Here is a 23,816-nt window from a genome sequence, read left to right as displayed (position 1 = left end):
CAGTTCTAGATTCTGGGAAGTCCAAGATCAAGGCTCCTGCAGATATGGCATCCTGAGGGCCTCCTTTCTCATAGAAAGTTCGTCCTCACATGGTAGAAGGGACAGCAAGCTCCCTTGGGGCCTCCTTTATAAAGGCACTAATCCCATTCTTAAGGGCTCTACCTTAATGACCTAATCACCTTCCCAAGGGGAACATCTCCTAATACCATTGTCAGGCCTTTGAGCCCAAGCTAAACAATCATATCCCCTGTGACCTGCACGTGTACATCCAGATAGCCTGAAGCAACTGAAGATCCACAAAGGAAGTGAAAATAGCCTTAACTGATGACATTCCACCATTGTGATTTGTTCCTGTCCCACCCTAACTGATACATATATTCTCCCCCACCCTTAAGAAGGTACTTTGTAATATTCTCCCCCGCCCTTAAGAATGTACTTTGTACACCTATCCCAAACCTATAAGAACTAATGATAATCCCACCACCCTTGGCTGACTCGTTTTTCAGACTCAGCCCGCCTGCACCCAGGTGAAATAAACAGCCTTGTTGCTCACACAAAGCCTGTTGGTGGACTCTTCACACGGACACGCGTGACAACCATTGCCTTGGGGGTTAGGATTTCAACATGTCAATTTTGGGGAGACGAAAACATTCAGACCATAGCAGTCAGACGGTTAATATTATAGGCTACATGGACCGTGAGGTCTGTTAGAATCACTCAACCCTGCCTTTGTAGTGTGAAAGCAGCCATAGACAGTATGTAAATGCAGGTGCGTGGAATACTCCATAAAATTTTATTTATAAAAATAGGCAGTATGCATCTGACAAGTGTCTAATATCCAGAATCTATAAGGAACTTAAATAACCCAATGATCAAAAGCCAAATAACCACATTAAAAAATTGTCAAAAGACTTGAACCAGATACTTCTCAAAAGAAGACAGACAAGCAGCCAACAAACATATGAAAAATATTTTACCCACATCTGCAATTACCAGACAGAAATGCAAATCAAAAATACAATGAGATACCATCTCATACCACTCACTCTTGGCTATTGTTAAAAAGTCAGGCCGGGCATGGTGGCTCACACCTGTAATCCCAGCACTTTGGGAGGCCAAGGCGGGCAGATCACCTGAGATCAGGAGTTCGAGACCAGCCTGGCCAACATGGTGAAACCCCGTCTCTACTAAAAATACAAAAATTACCTGGGCATGGTGGTGGGTGCCCATAATCCCAGCTACTCCAGAGGCTGAGGCAAGAGAGTTGCTTGAACCCAGGAGGTAGAGGTTGCAGTGAACTGAGATTGTGCCATTGCATTCCAACCTGGGTAACAAAAGCGAAACTCCAGCTCAAAAAGAAAAAAGGCTTACATTGTTGGTGGGAATGTAAATTAGTTCAGCCACCGTGGAAAGCAGTTTGGAGATTTATCGAAAAACTTAACAGAGAACTACCATTTGACCCAGCAAGCCTATTATGGGGTATATATCTGAAAGAAAATTAATTGTTTTACTGAAAAGACACATGCACTTAAATGTTCATGGCATCACTATTCACAATAGCAAAGACATGTAATCAATCTAGGTACCCATCAACAGTGAACTGCATAAAGAAAATGTGGTACCTATGCATCATGAAATACTATGGATTGGATAAAGAAAATGTGGTACATATAGACCATAGAATACCACGCAGCCATAATAAGAGCAACACCATGTCCTTTACAGCAACATGGATGCAACTGGAGGTTGTTATCCTTTACAGCAACATGGATGCAACTGGAGGTTGTTATCCTAAGCGAATTAATGCAGGAACAGAAAACCAAATACAGCGTGTTATCACTTACAGTGGGAGCTAAACAAGGGGTACTCATGGACATAAAGATAGCAACAATAGACTAGGCATTACTAAGTGGGGGGAAGGGGGATGGGAACAAGGGTTGAAAAATTAGCTATTGGTTGGGCTTTGCTCACTACCTGGTTGATGGGATCAATTGTAGCGCAAACCTCAGCATTATGCAATATATCCATGTAACAAACCTGCACATGTATCCCTTGAATCGAAAATAAAAGTTGAAATTATTTTTTATAAAAAGGCAGCCATGTGCTCTATAGCAATCAATAATGGGGAGAAAACAAACAAAAACATCAGGATAGTATGACCAGTCTATTAAAAATGCTTTTCCATTTCCATGATTTTATTTTAGCACAGAATGAATGAGTTTATTTTGTTCCTACGTTTTCAGTAATAGCAAAAAAAAAAAAAGGTATTCAGTTTTAGTATACTTATATAAAGATCTGCTTTAATTCATCAGCCTCTTGTATTATTATTTTCTGTTGTCTTTGATTTTTAACTGTTACGCATTGTTGGAACACAGCAGCTGATTTTGAACGCTCCAAAATTTAACTCAAAATCCTTTTGGCTGAATATATATTTGTATTTTAACAAACTAAGTCATTAGTGAAGAAATTAGCATTAACAGTCCTCATTTTGTAATGGATTGGGGCTTGGATCAAATATAGATTGTGACAGCTATAGAGAATTGCTTCTGTATTCTATAATACATTTGTAAATGTAAAACTTTGTATTTCTTTTCTAAGAATATTAACTCCATTTGAGATGTATGACCCTTTCCACAGGGTTCCTCTGGGGCCCCTTCCCAATACTATGTAACTCTTAGAGGTGATGTTTTCTGTATGTTGGGTCTAACTGGTGTGAATGGGATCCATTCCCGTTGTTGACAAGGCAAGCTTGTTCTGAAAACATGAACACAGAGGTACACATTTAGCTTTACAAGTTTGCGCTAAAATTTCTGATAATGAAATTTATTTTCTCTTCTTTCCTTTTTAAACTTTAAAGAAAAGGCATATACTGTTTTATATTTTGTGGTGGCTAGTACCTAAAAATATCACGATTTTTAATCCAGTTTTATACATTGTGTTATTTCTGTTTATTTTTGTCTTATTTTACATGTTTCTCTTATTTAACAAACTAAGAAATCTTGTCTACTATAAACCTCAAGGAGAATGTCATGATCTCCATGGATTAGGATGCATTGTTGCAGGATTACACTTTCAGTGCCAAGAAGCTTCATAAACTGGCCCTAACCCACCTGTCCCCTCCCCCACTCACTCTATACATTAGGCACACCAGATATGCCCCAGGTTCAAGACTTTATTCATGCACATACTGCCCTTCCTTTCCTGGAAAGCCTGAAAATGGTCATGACGGTATTCTTAAGGCCCCACTTCTGTGTTGCTTTGTTTACTCCCTCCTTCGGGTAGCGTTACCTGCTTCCTCTGCTAAACACCACGTCTCAGTTGTTTGCCTTTTCTTCCCTCAACTGTGATGTCATCATCTTTGGATATCAGTCACCTCTCCCAAACACCACCTGTCACCTATCACAGTGCCTTGTAACAGTCACATTGAGCACAGATAATTACATGTTATACTGAATGCACATATGTAGAAAAAGGAAGACGCTGGTCATTGTACACCAATTAATCATGTGTTTTTTTTCCTCTTTCTTTGTTTGATCTTTAGGCATTCTGGAAGTTTTACACTGTGTTTTAGTAGAAAGTCCAGAAGCTCTAAATATTATTAAAGAAGGACATATTAAATCCATTATCTCACTTTTAGACAAACATGGAAGAAATCACAAGGTAAATGAACTATTTTATTTCCTTGAATGAATTCTCAAATCCTTTTAGATATATTTTTAAATACAATAACTTTTAAAAAGTGTGTCAAAATTTTCAGGAGTGTTTTTCATCTTTTAATTATTTTTTGAGATGCAGTCGTGCTCTGTTGCCCAGGCTGGAGTGCAGTGGCGTGATCTCAGCTCACTGCAACCTCCGCCTCCAGGGTTCAAGCATTCTCCTGTCTCAGCCTCTCAAGTGGCTGGGACTACAGGTGCATGCCACCATGCCCGGCTAATTTTTGTATTTTCAGTAGAGACAGGGTTTTACCATATTGGTCAGGCTGGTCTTGAGCTCCTGACCTCAGGTGATCCACCTGCCTTGGCCTCCCAAAATTCTGGGATTACAGGCATGAGCCACCGTGCCCGGCCTTCATCTCTTAATCATGATCAAGTAATATTTTTTAGTGTTTATTCATAGCATCAGTGGGAACATGAACAGTTCTCAATTTATATATGAAGAAAAGTTGGAAAATTAGTGGGAAACTACTGTAATGTTTAAATAACTGAGTCAAATGTAACTGGAGGAATGTGTTTGCTTTGTAAAAAAGTGCTGCTGATGCTTGATTCTGAAGGGGGAATTAGAATCAGCTGACAGTCACTGCACACTGGCTCATGCCTGTCATTGCAGTAATTGGGGAATCCAAGATGGGAGGGTTGCTTGAGGCCAGGAGTTTGAGACCAACCTGGGTAATATAGCAATACCCTGTCTTTACAAAAAAAGAAAATTAGCCAGGTGTGGTGGCATGCACCTATAGAGGCTGAGGTAGGAGGATTCTTTGTACCCAGGAGTTCAAGTCTGCAGTGAGCTATGATCGCATTACTGCATTTCAGCCTGGGTGACAGAGTGAGATGGTGTCTGGAAGGAAGGAAGGAAGGAAGGAAGGAAGGAAGGAAGGAAGGAAGGAAGGAAGGAAGGAAGGAAACAAGAAGGGAAGGAAGGAAGGGAGGGAGGGAGGAAAAACAGGGAGGGAGGGAGGATCAGCTGAAAGTAATTTCTCTTTTCAGGTTCTCGATGTCTTGTGCTCACTCTGTGTTTGCCATGGGGTTGCAGTCCGTTCTAACCAGCATCTCATCTGTGACAATCTCTTACCAGGAAGAGATTTGTTATTGCAGACACGTCTTGTGAACCATGTCAGCAGGTAAATTCAGACAGACAATGTCACCTGACAGGTAACATAATAAAATAATTAATGTTCTTGCCCTGTAGTTGATACTATATGGTCTGTTTTTTAAATTAGACCATATAGTATTATTTTATGTATTTTTGCAGTGAATAATATGTCTTTTTCTCTAACAATCAGATAGGATAATAATAAATGAACCTAGCAAAATATGGATTTGCCACAAACACATGTATAAGAGCTTCTATTCACATTCCTATATAGATAGATAACCATTGGCATCTTCAGGACTACCCTGACAACTGTATAGGTATATGGTTGTACATAATTGTGCTTTACATCTCCTTAGAATGTAACTAAAAACACTATCCTTCAATATCATTGTTTTTTTCTTTTTTTTTGAGACGGAGTCTTGCTCTGTCACCCAGACTGGAGTGCAGTGGCACAATCTCGGCTCACTGCAAGCTCCACCTCCCGGGTTCAGGCCATTCTCCTGCCTCAGCCTGCCGAGTAGCTGGGACTACAGGCGCCCGCCACCACGCCTGGCTAATTTTTTGTATTTTTAGTAGAGACAGGGTTTCACCGTGTTAGCCAGGATGTTCTCAAACTCCTGACCTTGTGATCTGCCCGCCTTGGCCTCCCAAAATGCTGGGATTACAGGCGTGAGCCACTGCGCCTGGCCCCTTCAATATCATTTTGAGGTACCTGCTATGTACCATCAAAAATAGAATGTCCAAAATGTAATAAATTATGCAAATTACCAATAAAACTACATCTGCAGTTAGATCTGACTTCCAAGGCACCTAACGTTCATTGAATACCATGTGCCAGCTATGGTGCTAAGGGCTTTACATGTATTCTATACTGTTTGTGTCTGTGCTTTCCTAAGAACCACTATGATTCACAATTTATAGATGAAAAAATTGGAACTGGAAGTGGAACTTAGATCTAAATCCAGAGACTGAGCTTATAACCACCATGCCACACTGCCTTTCTTATCCCCTATATTAATCAGGCTTCTCTAGAGGCACAGGGCGAATAGGATAGCTGTATATATGAAAGGGAGTTTATTAAGGAGTATTGACTCACATGATCACAAGGTGAAGTTCCACAATAGACTGTCTGCAAGCTGAGGAGCAAGGAAGCCAGTCTGAGTCCCAAAACCTCAAAAGTAGGGAGGCCAGAAGTGTAGCCTTCAGCCTGTGGCTGAAGGCCCGAGAGCCCCTGGCAAACCACTGCTAAGTCCAAGAGTCCAAAAGCTGAAGAACTTGGGAGTCCAATATTCAAGGGCAGGAAGCACCCACACGGGAGAAAGATGAAGGACAGAAAACTCATCCAGTCTAGTCTTTCCACGTTCCTCTGTCTGCTTTTATTCTAGCTGTGCTGGCAGCTGATTAGATGGTGCCCACCCAGATTGAGGGTGGGTCTGCCTCTCCCAGTCCACTGACTCAAATGTGAATCTCATTTGGCAACACCCTCACAGACACATCCAGGAACAATACTTTGCATCCATCAATCCAATCAAGTTGACCCTCAATATTAACCATCACATCCCCCAAATGAACACATAAATAAATGATAAGAAATAACTGCTTACGATCAACAAAATGCTGTGTGTGATAGTAGGAACATTGACACACTGTATCTAGCAGCTAGCCTGGAGAAACTGATAACTTCATCCTGTTTTAAACAGAAATGTGGGGTTTGTTGTGTATTTCTATGATGTGTTTTGTTTTTTGACACAGAGTCTTGCTCTGTCACCCAGGCTGGAGTGAAGTGGCACGATCTCTGCTCACTGCAACCTCTGCCTCCTGGGTTCAAGCCATTCTCCTGCCTCAGCCTCCCGAGTAGCTGGGATTACAGGTGCACACCACCACACCCAGCTAATTTTTGTATTTTTAGTAGAGATGGGGTTTCACCATGTTGGCCAGGCTGGTCTGGAACACCTGACCTCGTGATCCACCCGCCTCAGCCTCCCAAAGTGCTGGGATTACAGGTGTGAGCCACTGCACCTGGCTAATGTGTTTTTTAAAAATATATAATATATATATACTTATTGCATATTCACTCTATGGCAAAGACTTTACATTTATTCTATTATTCAATCCTCACAACATGCTTAAATTTATAGATGTTTACCAGCCCATTTTCCAGGAGGATAAATGGAGGATGAGCAAGGTTTCATAACTAGTGCCAGGTTACGGAGCTAGCAAATGGATGCTCAAATTTTCTCTCTGACTCGGAAACCCATGGTCTTCCAACTACACTTCCAACCACACTATGCTGGAAAAATGGAAATTGTTGGGAAATGGATACAGCTGGTTTTTTTCCTTCGCTCCTTTTGAGGAGCTCCTTTTTAAAATAAATCAATTACATATTAAATTATGTTACCTCTGCTGAGCTGGGAAGCAAAGTCCAAACACCTTCTATGTTTTTGTTTGTTTTACAGTATTGATTTAAGATTTCCTTCATGATTCTTTATATAACAGACCTGCCGTTCATGAGTAATACGTTCTGAGACCTTCATTAATTTCTACCTAGTATTACCATAGGGTATATGTCCTCTCCTAAAATGGAATTAAATACAACTTACTGTTGTATTTTTTTCTCTTCACAGTGAGGCATAATGAACAACAAAGCTTATTAGTCACCTTGGTTCCTTCATAAACAACATGATCTACCTCAGCCCCATACCCCATGTGACACAAAGCTCAGCTTAGGAAAATTTCTCCATGTCCAGAATTCCTAATAACTCCGTTAATTCTAAAAGTCTGCTCTGAGTGTCTCAGTTTGTGACTTAAATACGATTAATGATACACAACATGCTGAAGAGGAATTAAGACAAAATAACATTAGTCCCTTGGGTGACACTGCCAAGAAATCTCATAAGCAAAACTGCTGATGGAATGTTCACAGTGAAGCTGGCTTTCTCTGTGTACTACCTCAGTGGTAGTTTTAATAATTTTTTAGTAATTAAGGAAATATATATTTAATATGTGGCATCTTAGAGAAGCATGACTAATGTTTAAAATAGTGAGATGTGGCTGGGCACGGTGGCTCATGCCTGTTATTCCAGCACTTGGGAGGTCGAGGCAGGAGGATCACTTGAGCTCAGAAATTTGATACCATCCTGGGCAACGTAGCAAGACCTCATCTCTACTAAAAATAAAAAAGAAAATTAGTTGGGCTTGGTGGCACTCGCCTTTAGTGCCAGTTATTCAGGAGGCTGAGGTGGGAGGATTACTTGAGCCTGGGAGACGGTGGCTGCAATAAATTATGATTGCACGACTGCGCTTCAGCCTAGGCAACAGAGTAAGACTCTGTCTCAATAAAATTAAATGAAATACAAAAGTAAAATTGTGAGATGTGAATTAAAACAATGAAAGGTTTGTTTGGACTTTCCTTACATGTGATTCCTGTCTCTTTAAAGCATGAGACCCAATATTTTTCTGGGCGTCAGTGAAGGTTCTGCTCAGTATAAGAAATGGTACTATGAATTGATGGTGGACCACACAGAGCCCTTTGTGACAGCTGAAGCAACTCACCTGCGAGTGGGCTGGGCTTCCACTGAAGGGTATTCTCCCTACCCTGGAGGGGGTGAAGAGTGGGGTGGAAATGGTGTTGGAGATGATCTCTTCTCCTATGGATTTGATGGCCTTCATCTCTGGTCAGGTATGTGCTATCCATTTTCTTTCACCGTGTTCCAGAAGATCTTTTGCTGGGCATTTCTGAAAGCTATTGGTGCTGCTTCCATTGGGTACTTCTATAGGGTATTAATTATTCAGAAATTTAGCATTGAGATGATGAGTAAGAGTGTTGAGGAAAAAGCAGTATTTCACTAGGGGAAAAAGAAAATACTTAAAATTATAGGACATTTCCAAGGGACTGCCGAGCTTATGAACAATGCTGTGTATTTAAAGAGTAGATTTATGTAAGAGTGTATTGCTTAGGAACAATACTGCGTATTTAAAGAGTGCATTCCAAAGCATGAATGAACTGCAAGAAACTTTTGAGTTTTCTGTTTTAATTGGTATGTTTAAAGCTTTAGTTGCCAATGTAAAAGAACAAAAAACAAACCTTGGAAAATAATGGGAAGAAATAGACTAAGTTCAGCCTTCTGTTTGATAATGTAATGGTGGGAAATCAATAATTTGTAAAGTGTGGTATGAGGACTCAGATCATAACAAATGACACTTTGTTTCAGAAGTATAAAATGGTTTCAAAATAAAGGAATAGGTCATTTCACCAGCTACCAACTCTTAGCTTTGATGGTTGAGTATATATTAAAAATGAATACTATATATTAAAAAATAATATTATTTTCTCTGATTCATGAAGAAGTAGAGTTCGGTTAGCTCCATTTAAAAGCTTAGCTCTTGATTATGTAGATTTTTTAGATGTTAAAATTCATCTGGATTCTGCAGACATAAGCTTATATTAATAAAGCTGCATTTGGAATATAGTCCTGGTATGATCTTGGCATAGTTTATAAATTATTTAGCATATGGAAGATATAGAAAGTTACCTTAAGTTATAAAGCTGAACTTTGCCTCATGTGGAGTACAAATGATAGACGTTTATGAATGCTTTATGGGCCTAAAAGCTTATGAAAAATAAGAAATAAATTGAACTACACCTAAGACTTTATGCTAATGAGTTTATATCTAAAAGCATTCCATGTAGTTGTATCTAATAATGATACTTACTGAATTCTTTCTTCATTGGGTGCCAATAGCTCAGTTGTCTAGAAGAGAGGAAGTTGTATTTTGTTTGTGAATTTTTAATTTTTTTTTTTGTTTGTTTTTGAGACAGAGTCTTGCTCTGTTGCTCAGGCTGGAGTGCAGTGGTGCAATCTTGGCTCATTGCAGCCTCCGCCTCCCGGGTTGAAGTGATTCTCGTGCCTCAGCCTCCTGAGTAGCTGGGACTACAGGCTTGCACCACCACGCCCGGCTAATTTTTATATATTTTTAGTAGGGTCGGGGTTTCACCATGTTGGCCAGGCTCATCTTGAACTCCTGGTCTCAAGTGATCTGCCTGCCTCCGCTTCCCAAAGTGCTGGGATTACAAGTGTGAGCCACCGTACCCAGCCTCAATTTTTAATTTTTGTGAGTACATAAAAGGCATATATATATTTATGGGTTTGAAGCTGTGTTTTGCATGTTTCATCTAACCTCTGAGGAATGTGGTTGGAGTCCTCACAGTACTGTAGACCGGTTTGTACAAAGGCGACCTGTGCCAGCCAGACCATAGTCGCAGTGCCTTGTTCCCATAGGAAAATTGTCCTGCTGACCAACCAGAGAGAAAGAGCCCTAATTTCAGAAGACCTATTAAACACAAAATAGGGCTAATGCCCATGTTATAAAATGTTTTAACTATAATCCTTTAGATACTATTACCCTCTCTCTCTCTAGCTCCTGGTATTGCTCTGCAGGAAATAAGTACTCAAATGAATAAATGAAACATGTTAACTTGTTTACCCATTACACAGACATTAAATTTAAAAAAAAATTGATCGACAGTGCCAAGTTGCTTTCATTTAGTCTCTCCATATAATAACATATTTTACTATTTTTGTTTTGTATTCAATTTGAAGCTTTTTCTTTCAATACCTGGTTCTTATGGAATTGAATTGTATGCATTATGCCTTTTATTACAAAGTGTCTGTTAAATAGAACAATAAGAACAAAAAAAAATTTTAGTGAATCTGTGGACATGTACCAGAAAGGATGGTAGGCAGTGGAATTTCAGGAGAAAAGCACCTTGAAATTTTATTCAATTTTTTAAAATGGCAAGAAAATATGTATCATATCATGCCTATAGTTGAAAAGTGTTTTCTCTCAAGCCACTAGGGGTCTATTAAATGCTTTGCTTATTTTAGATTCGTAATTAATGAAGACAAATCTAAATTAGTTGGAATGTGAGTTATGAAACTTGAATTCATAGTAACAGATAACCTTCTTGGGGGTCATTGTCCTGTCTTCTTCTTAATGGTTGATGTACAATTTAAAGTATCAAATGTCAGTGATTTCCAGGATAGAGCACATTCTCTGCCACTTAACATTTTGTAATTGGAGAGTGGCAGTATTTCTTGGAACAAGGATTGGGCTCATAAGCAAAAGTTTTTAGCTGTGTCTTCATTTCTTCTCTTCAATTTAAGCTTTGTGGTGTTGCTGCATTTCCTCTCTGTCAATGCAGAACTGGATTTTGGGAATCCAGGTCCCAGGTGTTTGAGAGGACCAAAAGGATAAAAAATCTTGGTGCTTTGAGAGAATTTAAATATAGAATTAGTGTGGAGGAATGTACAGGAAAGATGGGTACAGGTTTCTAATACAGGATCAATAAAGCTATCATATCCCTCAAAGTGAAAAATATATTTGATTATAATAGATATCTTGTAAATAACATTGCTATTAGCTACAAATCTTGGTACAAACAAGAAACTAGACCTTTTTCTGCATTGCTTTTATATGATTTTTTTAAAAAGCTGCCTTTATTATATTCAGGGAATTCTAGAAGAGACACTTGATAGTGAATTTATTGCCTGTGAATTTGAATATTGGTAAAATAAAAAGTGTCCACATTAAAAAAAATAGGTATTCTCTACTACTGGCATTTCAAATATGTCCTTGGTAGAGATATTGGCATGCTAGAAATAAAAAGAAACATTAAAAATACAAAGCATGTATCACAAAGTATGTTTCTGTCTTTGCTCAAATTGAAGGTTTTGTTTATGTTTGTGAGCATGTGTGTTTGGGAGGACCTTACCTTCTTTTCTTCTGGTGTGCAGTGAGAAGCAGATGCTCTTGGGACTAATTAGCAAAGGAGTTCTTAGAATCAGGAATGGGCTTAGACCATAGGTTGGTCTTGCCGGGGCAAGAAATAACATTTATCCAATATCATTTTCACACCTCCAGTTATATCCTGCTTTACTTAAGAAGCCAACCAAGATCTTGTGTGAAATAAATGCAAAACTATAGGCCAATTGGCCTATAGTTATCTCACAATAAACAATGTGCTGCAGGAATGAATGATCATATTTTCTGCTTTTGTTATCTTTATGTATTTTTATTTTAAATTGATAGAACAAAGGGAGTTTAGCATTTGAAAAAGGGACTGACATGAAGTACCTGCTGTGCCTGAGACTCTGTTACTTGTAAAACATTAATCATCAAAATAACTAAACAAGGTGATGGTATTTGGTGTTCTGTTTATAAGACATCCAAATTAAGAGAGGTTAAGTAATTTGGTTATGGTCTTACAAGTAGTAGATGGTAAGGTAGCTATTTGAAGTCCCTGGAGATGTTCCTTTGACATCATTATAATCTGCTCTTAGACAATTTCTGGATCAGTTGCCATCCATCTACATGCAGAAATTTCTGTGTATCAGAAGGTCCATTTTACAATATAAGTAGCAGCCTGACTCCTGAAATAATCTTTTTTTTTTTTTTTGACAAAGAGTTTAACATGTAACACGCGTTTACATTCAAGATTTATTCCTTCTGATGTTGTGCATTGGTTTGTCACTACCTATTCAAATCTTTTGACTTTGGCTCTGAAGCTGATTCTCTGAAATAAAAAATACATGACCTTCCTTAATGTTTTTCCCCCCAATAGGTTGTATTGCTCGTACTGTAAGCTCACCAAACCAACATCTGTTAAGAACTGATGATGTCATCAGTTGCTGTTTAGATCTGAGTGCCCCAAGCATCTCGTTCCGAATTAATGGACAGCCTGTTCAAGGAATGTTTGAGAATTTCAACATCGATGGCCTCTTCTTTCCAGTCGTTAGTTTCTCTGCAGGAATAAAGTTAGTATGTCTATGTTTTTTGGTCTCTTTCCTTTCTCATTTCTCCTACCTCCACAGAAGACTCTGCACTGCCATTGCCCTGCTTCTCTAACCATTGTTTGTCTCTCCTGGGCACCTGTCCTCTGCGCATTTTGCCTATGCCTTGAAGGAGGAGGTAAGGCTCACCTAAGATGGGCATCATGCAAGGCTGAATGCTTTGTTTACAGATCCCACAGTGTTTAGATGTGGGCAGTCTCCCTCAAACCAGGGTTCTGAACTATTTCAAGGTGTTTTTTTTTTTTTTTTTTTTTTGGTTCATTTATGTAGATGAAATGAGCAAGCCTGTTTAAAAAAATACTGCTTATTTTCTTATATTTTCATTCATTTTCCTTTTTTAAGACGTAGTTCCTCACCCCATTGCACATCCCCTTATTTCAATAGAAATTAAGTATCCTTTTTGTTGATGAGGCCCAGATGGCTTTCTTCAGTGTTCCTCTCCACCTTTATTCTCTTTATTCCTTTATTCTTCGCCCATGGTCAATAGTGCCAAGATGGTTTCCTCACACTCTTTCCTTTTTTGCTATTACCAGAGGGAAACAAATTAAAGTGATAATCCATTGTAGTTCTGCAAATGAAACTTTAATAGATGATGGTCTGTTATAATAAGTAACTACTCTGTCGTTTATTTTTATACACACACACACCTGTACACTTAGAAGGACTCCCTTTGTTTTAGTTATTCTTTTAGTTATAATTCTCCCAGGAGTAATTCCTAGTTACAAAAGCATCATATTGAAGAAGGAACAGAGTAATCATAAATATTAGCTATCCACGTACCACTTACTTTTTCTGATGTATTTATACAAATTATGTTTCTATAAACTTCTGGAATGTTTTAACATTTTTATTTTTCCTCACTTTTCTTTGCTTTTATTTATTTTTTTGGACTAGACCTGATACACAAATTAGAAAAAGAATTACGGCCAGGTGCAGTAGCTTGCACCTGTAATCCCAGCACTTTGGGAGGCTGAGGTGGAAGTACTGCTTAGGGTCAGGAGTTTGTGACCAACCTGGTCAACACAGTGAGACCCTATCTCTGCAAAAGTTGTTTTGTTTTGTTTTGTTTTGTTTTGTTTCTTTAATTAGCACCTAGTTTTGTATGCCTGTAGTCTTAGCTACTTGGGAGGCTGAGTTGGGAGGATCACTTGAACCCAGGAGTTGGAGGCTGTAGTAACCTGTGACTGTGTCACTGCACCCCTGCCTGAACAACAGAGTGAGACCTTGACACACACACAAAAAAGAATTACAAGGAAAATGAAAAATTTAAATTTATTTTTGTAAACCCGAGAGCCCCAGGAAATAGATATCATTTAACTGTTTAATCTGTTGTTCAGTGGAACTCAGATTAAAATAGTTTTGCTTAAATAAGCAGAATATAAAAGATTTTAGTGAGTTCTTTTTTGTTGTTGAAATTGATAAACAATTAGCAATAAGGTTACCTGCTTTCTTCAAGTTGAAGTGACATCAAAATCTCCTTTAAAGCAGCAGTCCCCAGCCTTTTTGGCCCTAGGCACCGCTTTTGTGGAAGACGATTTTTCTACGGGCCAGGGCTGGGGTTGAAGGTGGGGATGGTTTCAGGATGAAACTGGTCCAGCTCAGATCATCAGGCATTAGTTCGATTCTCATAGGGAATGAGCAACCCAGATCCCTCACAGGCACAGTTCACAATAGGGTTCGCACTCCTATGAAAATCTAAGGCCGCTGCTGAGCTGAGAGGAGGCAGAGCTCAGGCGGTAATGCTCTCGTGCCCACACAGCTCACCTCCTTCCTTGTGCAGCCTGGTTCCTAACAGGCCGCAGACTGGTACCTATCGTGGCCTGGGGGTTGGGGACCCCTGCTTTAGAGAATTTCATTAGGAAATTGGACATTGAAAAGTGACCAAGAAAGTGAAAAAAGAATCTAAAAAAAAAAAAGAAAAGAAAAGTGACTGGTTTTTCCTCTCCGTCCTTGTTAAGTCCTGTAATTTTAAGCATATAGATATTTAGATCAGGTCTTTTCTTTATCTGTCAATTACATGGGTACTTTGGTACATTAAATGACCAGTTATTACGGACACGCACTTCATTCCTATAAGAATGTGGTGCATGTGCTTTTGGTTACTTCTCCAGCAGGTGATGTCTTCACTGACCCATTAACTTAAGCAGGTTTTCTCTTTTGATGAATATGATGTCCTCATGTTTTACCTTTTACAATTAGAGGTCCTTGAATTCTAAGGTGATCACATTATGATGGTACTTAGGGGAAAATGTGGCTTCTGATAAAATACTTTTGTACTAATAATTTTTCCCTAAGATTTTGTAATTAGAAAACTTTAATGTACACCAGGGATAAAATTGACTGTAACATGCATCCTTTTTAGAGTACGCTTTCTGCTTGGGGGGCGACATGGAGAATTCAAATTTCTTCCTCCACCTGGGTATGCTCCTTGTTATGAAGCTGTTCTGCCAAAAGAAAAGTTGAAAGTGGAACACAGCCGAGAGTACAAGCAAGAAAGAACTTACACACGTGACCTGCTGGGCCCCACAGTTTCCCTGACGCAAGCTGCCTTCACACCGATCCCTGTGGATACCAGCCAGGTACCAAGATCCACTCGAATGGCAATCGCCGGTATTGCAGTCATTCTGACACACAGTGACTTTACACTTGGACCACAGCCCATAGGAATGGATTTCACGGTAATACAGTTGTACAGTTGACATGTAGGACTGAAATGAGTCTCATAAAATAACGCTTACCTTTACCATGTCCACTCACTCATTTTCTATTCTATGTTTTTGTTGTCGTTGTTGTTGTGATGATGGAGTCTTGCTCTGTTGTCCAGGCTGGAGTGCAGTGGCACAATCTCGGCTCGCTGCAACCTCTGCCTCCTGGGTTCAAGCGATTCTCCTGTCTCAGCCTCCCAAGTAGCTGGGATTACAGGTGCCCACCACTACACCTGGCTAATTTTTGTATTTTTAGTAGAGATGGGGTTTCATCACACTGGCCAGGCTGGTCTTGAACTCCTGACCTCAGGTGATCGACCTGCTTTGGCCTCCCAAAATGCTGGGATTATAGGCATTAGCCACTGTGCCCGGCCTCTATTCTATGTTTTAAGTAGTTTTCCCAACCCAATAAACTGATTTCCCTAATGTATGAACAGATTACAACCTGAGGTGTTAAAAACACTGTGCAAGGTTGTCTTTAAAGTTTTATTAAAATAATTAATATTACTTAGTTTATAAAGTGCATATTATACTTTTCATGCGCGTCTGTGTGAAGAGACTGCTAAACAGGCTTTGTGTGAGCAATAAAGCTTTTAATCACCTGGGTGCAGGTGGGCTGAGTCCGAAAAGAGAGTCAGCAAAGGGTGGTGGATTATCATTAGTTCTTATAGGTTTTGGGATAGGCGGTGGAGTTTGGAGCAATGTTTTGTGGGCAGGGGTGGATCTCACAAAGTACATTCTCAAGGGTGGGGAGAATTACAAAGAACTTTCTTAAGGGTGGGGGAGATTACAAAGTACATTGATCAGTGAGGGTGGGGCAGAAACAAATCACAATGGTGGAACGTCATCAGTTAAGGCTATTTTTACTTCTTTTGTGGATCTTCAGTTACTTCAGGCCATCTGGATTTATATGTGCAAGTCACAGGGGATGCGATGGCTTGGCTTGGGCTCAGAGGCCTGACAATACTTTTAAAAATAGGCAATAATAGCAACAGGTGGAACTTAGTGACAAAAATAGTACAAGAAATTTTAAGGTATAATAATGTTCAGATGATTTAATATCTGGGGTAATGTACTGCACTTGAAGTAATAGCATACAGATGTGACACACACTGATCTTAGAGTGTAGTTCTTAAGCCCCTAACCTTTTTGGCACTAGGTGCCGGTTTCCTGGAAGACAATTTTTCCACGAGCCGGTGGGCTGGGGTTGAAGGTGGAGACGGCTTTGGGATGACACTGTTCTCTCTCACATCATCAGGCATTAGTTAGAGTCTCATAAGGAGTGCGCAGTTCACAATAGGGTTCACACTCCTGTGAGAATCTAAGGAGAATATAGAGAAAGATGAGGATGCTGTATAGGAAACATGGAGTTTTCAATTTCTTCTAATTTCCTTCTTCGATACACTTATTTGGAAGATATTTAACTGACTTTTATCTTGGGTATAGATTAAGATCATGAACTCTAGAGTCAAAGTGCCTGGCATCAAGTAGTCTTCCCTTAGGGGAGCTGCTCACCTTCTTTATTGGGATGCTTAGAGTATATTTGTCATAGTTAATAGATACCATATTACTTGGCAAATAGTCACCCAACAAATGTTAGCTGTTGTTCCTCTTTTTCTGGTTCATAGATGTAATGGTGTTCTGAGGTTGGCCATGAATTAAATATCGATTTATATTGATGGTGAAGTAGCTTCAGTGAGGTTGGTTAGATATTCAAAGTTTGTTTCTTAGTTTTTAAAGATCAAAGACATTGCTTCCAAAGTCTGAAGTTGAATTAATACCATGCCTCCGAAGCTTCAGTTGCTTAGCAGTCAGATTTTTAGCTCCTCAAATCGTATTTCTTGTTCCCCCTTTTTATATCATGTTGTTAAAATAAACATGCAAACATTGTTCATGGCCAAAATTCGGTTTGCATTGCCTATTGCTAAAAGGTGGGAGGATGTGTATAGTGCAACCTAAGTTTATAGGAAAAAAGATCTGGGAGACTAGAAATGAACAACTAGATGATATCATGGTAGAACCTTAAGGATTACCTGAGACCCAGATAACCTCTATCAGGGAAAGGAAACAATTATCACCTGCTTCCCGTGGGAATGCCACCTCGTCATTGGGCATTGTGGTCATTTGCCCACTCTATGTGTTGCAAAACTAGCTGTGGGGTCACACAGAAGTGCTTAATCAAGACGTAAACAACCAGTCCCTTACCTTGGGTTTTTATGAGCATTCAATTTCTTTCTTTTAATGGGAACGTGTAAAGATTTTGTTTCTTTTCTGTGAAGTTTATATTTAGAAACCACTAACAGTAACAGAGTAGAGTGTAGGGGAAGACATTAATCACTAGTCAGACATTTACATGCTCAAAGATCCGATGGACTATAATGTGGGCACTGAATTGCCTTTACCCTGGCTTATGAATGCTGGCCCAGTTGGTGTAAGAGCTTTGGGGTGATTTCTCATTTTAAGTCATACATTCCTTGGTAGTAGCCCCATATCCATTAAACATCTTTCGGTTGTCCCCACCAACACTCCTTTTATTTATTTATTTATCTTTTGGTGCCTCATAAATTGATTTGGAAACCTAAGTTGTCAAAAAAAAGTCCAAAATTTATTTAAAGAATGTCATGAAGGCTGGGTGCGGTGGCTCACACCTGTAATCCCAGCACTTTGGGAGGCCAAGGCGGGCGGATCACGAGGTCAGGCGATCGAAACCATCCTGGCTAACACGGTGAAACCCTGTCTCTACTAAAAATACAAAAAATTAGCCAGGCGTGGTGGCGGTTGCCTGTAGTCCCAGCTACTCGGGAGGCTGAGGCAGGAGAATGAAGTGAACCCGGGAGGCGGAGCTTGCAATGAGCCGAGATCGTGCCACTGCACTCCAGCCTGGGCGACAGAGCTAGACTCCGTCTCAGGGGAAAAAAAAAAAGAATGTCGTGAAATAGATGGCTTAGAACTTTGTCCTATGATTACTGGTTTATGAGGCAGTTTTATTTAGTTCAATTTGCAGTGAAGGCCATTGGCACTGCATCTTATTGCATTTGTTTCTGACGTGTCTTTTTTCTTTTTGTAAATTTTAGATTGTGTTGCCTCCTCATCTAGAAAGAATAAGAGAAAAACTGGCAGAGAATATCCATGAACTCTGGGTTATGAATAAAATTGAGCTTGGCTGGCAGTATGGTCCGGTACGTAATTTTGAAATTTACTTTCAGATTCTGTGAATACATCTTTCTGAAAACATAATTTTTTTGCCTTTTCCTGCTATGGGGTGACATCAATCAGTTAGTTGGATTGATTTTTTTCCCCCTACACATTAGTTTTTGTGCAGTTTTGCCTTACTACATTATTGTAGTTAATGGGGCTGACAGGCATTATTGGCAGGTTCACTGAAGGATGGTCTAATTGCCTAGACAATGGAAAGTTATCAGTCTCTGGGCTGAAAGTTATATTTTCAAATCAAGGTTAACATATACAGATAGATAATAGGCATTGATTTTTAAGCCACTTAAAAAATCTCAGTGAAATTGAAAGTGAAAACTGAAAATGAAAAGAAGGCAATTTACTTTTCTCTTGCTGATGTTTCTTTTCTTTCAGTTCCAATTGTGTGTAAAAGCGGAGACCTGTGGGCAAACGTTCCTAGTGGGTTTCACAGGTAGAATGAAGACTGAGAAATCATGATTGCACATGCTTCTAAATGATACTTTGCTAAAGATCTTAGTTTACAACTTAATAAAATTTAGATTTAAAACAAACAACTTCCTGTGTAATCCTAGTGTATATCATGTACTTGTTTGTGTCAAAACCATGGTAATACTTTCATTTGTATGATATTATTCTAAGTGTCCCAAAGGCTGTAACACTTTCTTATACCTGACTGAATATGGAAATTAATGTATTTACCCATCATAGTTTATTGCATTGAGCTCTAAATAAAGAATACTTTATATAATGTTAGTAGGAGTATCATGTGATACTCCACACTACTCAGTAATATTTATATATTTATTCAGTGTTTTGCATTCTCACATACAGATTATTAGGTCAAATTGTCATTACAGTGAACTGGGTTGTGTTATTATTTCAGTTGTACTGGTGATGACCTAGCGGAGAGTTCTTACAGTTGCTAAATGCCTTGGCAGGCATCACATAGCTAGTGAGTAGCAGCTCCAAGACTGGAATCAAGGTTTTCTAAGACAGAATTTAGAAAGTGACTGCAAGTCACTGTAAGGCTTGCTAAAGCATGACCAGAAAATGGGATGCTTTTATTAACAAAATGATAGTTAGACATTTGTTACACCAACAAACACTTGGGTACCTAGTTTTGTGCTACGTTCATCAATTTTTTAAATTTTTTTGAGATAGAGTTTCGCTCTTGTTACCCAGGCTGGAGTGCAGTGGTGTGATCTTGGCTCACTGCAAACTCCACCTCCCGGGTTCAAGCGATTCTCCTGCCTCAGCCTCCCAAGTAGCTGGTTTCACAGGCATGCACCGCTACACCTGGCTAATTTTGTATTTTTAGTAGAGACCAGTTTCACCATGTGGCCAGGCTGGTCTCGAACTCCTGACCTCAGGTGATCTGCCCACCTCAGCCTCCCAAAGTGCTGGGATTACAGGCTGGATTACAGGCATGCCTGGCCTCATCAATTCTTAAAATTGAAAGACATGTATAAATGCTAAATAAAAGACTGAACCATCTATTAGTCAGTAGGAAGAGAGATGCTACAAATGTGTAAGTAATCAATTGCCAGAGGAATTACAGGCAACATTCTCCAGAAGTTTCAAAAATAGGAAAAGATGATTAGAGGCCAGGAAGATTTTTTAAAAAGTTTCCATTAAAAAAAAAAAAATGTAAAACAAACAGCAAAACCCCATATTGTAATAGCAAATATTTCAGTGGGCTTCTAGGATGATCTCCATTGCAAACTCCCAGTAAGTTCACCTAAATGATTATGTTTTGCAGTGGAGCCTTAGGTGTGTTTCTTCTTTAAGAACTGACTAAAATATAGTCTCACTATTATTGATTCTTCCAGTTAAATTTAGTTCTGTTTGATACCATACATCGCATTCCTGCCATGTTCAAGACACTCTTCGGGTTTTCAAATATTAAAGGATAATACAGTACCGCAGGGCCTTCTTGCCCGCAATTGACTCAAGTTATCCTTTGCTGGGTCTGAGGCCAGTTGAGGCAACACTGGGCTTGATGTACCTCTGGGGGAGACACTGAGCCCTTGGTCTGCTGCTGTTGTGTTAGCACCCGCACCTTTCCTGGTGCAGGAGGTGTTCTCTCATCTAATGTATGATTTGCAGTCTGCTTCTTTTCCAAGACCTTCCCTGAAACTCCTTTTTGTGTAGTAGTTATAATCCTTGACCTTGTGATGTCTATTATTCTAGACTAAGATATGTGCCTGTTACTATGCTAATTTCATAAATTCATTAACATTTTAAATGAGGTTTTGAAGTATTCAAGTATGTTTTTCTTTGGAGCAATTTATACTTAGCTACCCAGCATGTTGGATTTTTTTTTTTTTTTGAAGAAGTTATCGTTTCTTTGGGATATATTTCCCAGGAGTATGGTGCAAGGGCCCTATTTTATGGAATAACAAGGCAGATCTGTCGATCATTTATTCGTCCCTTTAACATTTATTGTATGTCTACTATTTGCCTGGTGTGTTTAGTACTAGGGACCCAATTTTGAAAAGACTTTGGCTTTTAAGGTATTGTGTTTGCCTTCTGGGCGCTTCGTATTTAGTTGAATGATTGGTAGGCAAACAATTACAGAGTAAAGAAGTAATATTTAGCTCTTCCCAGGGAAATCAGGGAAGGCTTCCAGAAGGAGGTAAATATTTGATCCCATACTGAGGGATGTGTACAAGATATAGCTGGCAATCAGAAAGCATGACCGTGTAGTAGGCAGAGGACCTGGCATGTGTAAAAGCGAGGAGGCAGAAGAGACAGGACATTAGCCATGACCTTTCAGTAGCGCAGTGTTGCAAGAGGACACCTCTGCTGTGGTGCGGAGAAGAGGTGGGAAGCCAGGCCATGTATGCAGGAAGTGTGTCACAAAAGGCTTGGGAAGAAGATGATTTTATTCTGTAGGGGGCTAAAGAGCATTGAGAAATGCTTAGCAGGAAGGTGACAGACTTATGTCTGCTTTCAAAAGAAGCTCTGCTGTAAATGTGGAAACGCAGAGAGCCTGGAGGCAGGAAGAGAGACAGGGACAGGGCACAGGTACCTCAGGTGAGAGGCGACTCAGAGCCCCGCAGTGGGGATAGAGAGACGTGATTACAGGAGATGTTTCGGTGTTCACGTATGGGATGTAGCAGGAGAAGGAAGGGAATCTGCGCAGATTTCTGGTTTCATTTAGACACTTGAGAAGATGATGGTGTTGGTTATTCTGGTATAGAGAGTAGAGACAAAGTGGAGATGACCTAAATGGGGAGATTATTTCTGGGTTCAGACACATTCATTTTATAAATGTTCATTTTATGTTTCGTTTGTAGGGTTAGAGATTTAGAGTTTAGAGTAAAATTACATAACTCAATTTCATTTTCAAAGTTCTGCAATCAGATAAGTATATCTAATATATGATTCTATATAAGTCTTGTTCATTCGTAATGATGACCAGAAAGAAAGGAATAAATACATCATTTTTAACTTGGTGACTGCTGAAGACTTAAAAAAAAAAGCTCACTCATGTTTCTGTCCTTCTCATGTGGCATTTATAGGACCTGGTAATGATGCTCATGAACTAATTTGTTCCCTGACAGCATATGGCTGCCATCTAGGTGCTGCCACGGCATTAATGCCGATGTGATTTAGGTCTCTGAGAGGATAACAAACCTAATTACTAATGCAAGGAGAGAGAACATATTTCTCATTAATTCATTCCTAAAACCTTGCATTTAGTTTAATGTGATTGCTAATATACAGTTTCAAGGATTAATATAAAAACCACCTGCATATGATGCTAATGGATTTTGCAAAGGTAGTAGGGTGATTTGTGAGATCAGGAGGTAACGTGCAGGGGTAAAATGAACAGCTAGAACCACCTCAAAGTGTTTATGTCAGTCAGTCCTGTCGTTAATTGATGTCTGTAATCAGTTTGGTTCTATACAGGAAAATTACTACGAATTAAAACTAAGTCATTGCCACACCCTTCTTACACCGGATTTATTTCAATTTATTTCAATTTATAAAACATGTGTCTAGGACATACCAGGCATGTTTAAGATGTTTGGGACACATCAAAGAACAAAACAGACCCAAATCTTTGCATTTTTGATCTTCTAATTCGCAGAGACAGACAATAGCCCAATAACTCCATAAATCCAATGTGTTAGAAGGTGTATGGACCAAAAAAAAAAGAGTAAGCTGGGCAGGCAGACTGTCCTAATTAGGCAAGTGGGCAGGGTAAACCTCACTGAGAAAGTAAGTTATATAAGCAAATGCTGCAAGGAGCTGACTGAGTGAGCCTATGGGAATCTGGGGTAGAAGTCTGCATGGCGGGGGTTCATGGAAGCTCTGTCAAACAGAAGGGAAGGAACGAAGATAATGCCAGCTTTTACCAGTGACCTCAGATACTCACTGCGCCTGAGAGGTTGTGGGGGCAGCTTTGCGGGGGTGATGATCTGGGTGTTTCTTCTTGCCTTCTGCCTCCACTTTCTATCACACAGTTGAATTCCATTGCTAGTGCCTGGCATTGGAGACTATTTTATGTCAATTTCCTGTCCTGTTTCAGGTTAGAGATGACAACAAGAGACAACACCCATGCCTGGTGGAGTTCTCCAAGCTGCCTGAACAGGAGCGCAATTACAACTTACAAATGTCGCTTGAGACCCTGAAGTGAGTTTCTTAACTTTTTCTATTTTCCAACCTGCCTTCCCTGAAAAAAAAAACAAAACAAAACAACAAAACAAACAAACAAACAAAAAAAACAGGTATTGATGCTATATGTTAATTGAGCTGTGAAGTGATTTTTAATTCCAGCTAGAACTTTTTATAATGCATAAGTGGATTGGATCAGTATTTGTTGAGAATAAGACTTTGACCCTGTTAATTTATGTCCTCTTGTTCTACATCAGTATTTTGCAAAGTGTGTCCTACAGATGTATATGGGTATTATGGATGATGAGGATTTTGTGATCTGATAGGATACAGGTCCCCAGAATGTGGGCTGTGGACCGGGACTGGGCCAGTCACAAATTGTTACTGGTTTGTGACTAAATAAGATATTAAGAGTAAGTGTTTATAAACTTCTATACCAATTTAGGGAAGCAATTTTACATATATTGAATCTAATAGTTTAAGAAATGTGAGGTCATAGCCTATATGTCTTCATTTTGAAAATTCAATTTTCTCTAACAATTTTATTGTATTATATCAGAAAAACCACAATAGACCGAATATTAAAAGAAAATTAGTTCTTCACCATAGGTAATTTGAGAAGCACTGATTC

The 23,816-nt window shown here is 39.3% G+C and overlaps 1 protein-coding gene across 1 annotated transcript in view; it reads left to right on the top strand.

Annotated features, from left to right (window-relative positions):
* The window catches only part of RYR2 (ryanodine receptor 2), a 786,704-nt gene that overhangs the window by 438,319 nt on the left and 324,569 nt on the right, over positions 1-23,816 (top strand). The window contains exons 16-22 of the mRNA XM_054561059.1: positions 3,542-3,660; positions 4,704-4,837; positions 8,250-8,491; positions 12,434-12,626; positions 15,025-15,340; positions 18,442-18,546; positions 23,100-23,203. Coding sequence (XP_054417034.1) covers positions 3,542-3,660; positions 4,704-4,837; positions 8,250-8,491; positions 12,434-12,626; positions 15,025-15,340; positions 18,442-18,546; positions 23,100-23,203 — 1,213 coding nt within the window. The remainder of the gene's footprint in view (positions 1-3,541; positions 3,661-4,703; positions 4,838-8,249; positions 8,492-12,433; positions 12,627-15,024; positions 15,341-18,441; positions 18,547-23,099; positions 23,204-23,816) is intronic.

Source organism: Pongo abelii, chromosome 1 (assembly GCF_028885655.2).
Source record: "Pongo abelii isolate AG06213 chromosome 1, NHGRI_mPonAbe1-v2.0_pri, whole genome shotgun sequence".
In the NCBI taxonomy this organism is placed as follows: domain Eukaryota; kingdom Metazoa; phylum Chordata; class Mammalia; order Primates; family Hominidae; genus Pongo; species Pongo abelii.
The sequence above is the reverse complement of the archived record's forward strand: the minus strand, read 5'-3'. Positions and strand labels throughout refer to the sequence as shown.